General features: G+C 61.8%; 1 protein-coding gene across 1 annotated transcript in view; it reads right to left on the minus strand.

Moving 5' to 3' along the window:
- Nucleotides 1-100: 100 nt before the first annotated feature.
- KIAA1045 (KIAA1045 ortholog) overlaps nucleotides 101-317 on the minus strand; it is a gene marked incomplete at its 3' end in the record, with an annotated part of 2,243 nt that continues 2,026 nt past the window's right edge. Inside the window, 1 exon segment of the mRNA XM_008949279.1 lies at nucleotides 101-303. Within this exon segment, the coding sequence (XP_008947527.1) occupies nucleotides 101-303 (203 nt within the window).

Genomic DNA, 317 nt, shown 5'->3' on the forward strand with positions numbered 1-317 from the left:
TGCTTCCGGGTTCCACAGCCATGGGTGCCAACCGTAGGAACCAACCCTGGGTGCTGTGCATGCTGTCCATGGGAGCCAGCCCTGGGTGCCATGGCCATACCTGTGGCCGAAGTTTCTGCAGCAGCTGGATGGACTCGTGGGAGAGGAAGTCCTGCCACTCGATGTGCCCCTTCTTGTCAGGGTCCAGGGCAGAGAATTGCAGGGCTGCCTGCTCCTCCTGCGCCTCGTCCATGGGCCGCTCGAACTGCTGCTTGTGCACCAGGTGCTTGTAGTGCAGGAAGTCATCCAGGGTCAGGCAGGTCTCTGTGGGGGACAGA

This window comes from Merops nubicus, unplaced genomic scaffold (genome assembly GCF_000691845.1).
Source record: "Merops nubicus isolate BGI_N331 unplaced genomic scaffold, ASM69184v1 scaffold45871, whole genome shotgun sequence".
Taxonomy (NCBI): Eukaryota; Metazoa; Chordata; class Aves; order Coraciiformes; family Meropidae; genus Merops; species Merops nubicus.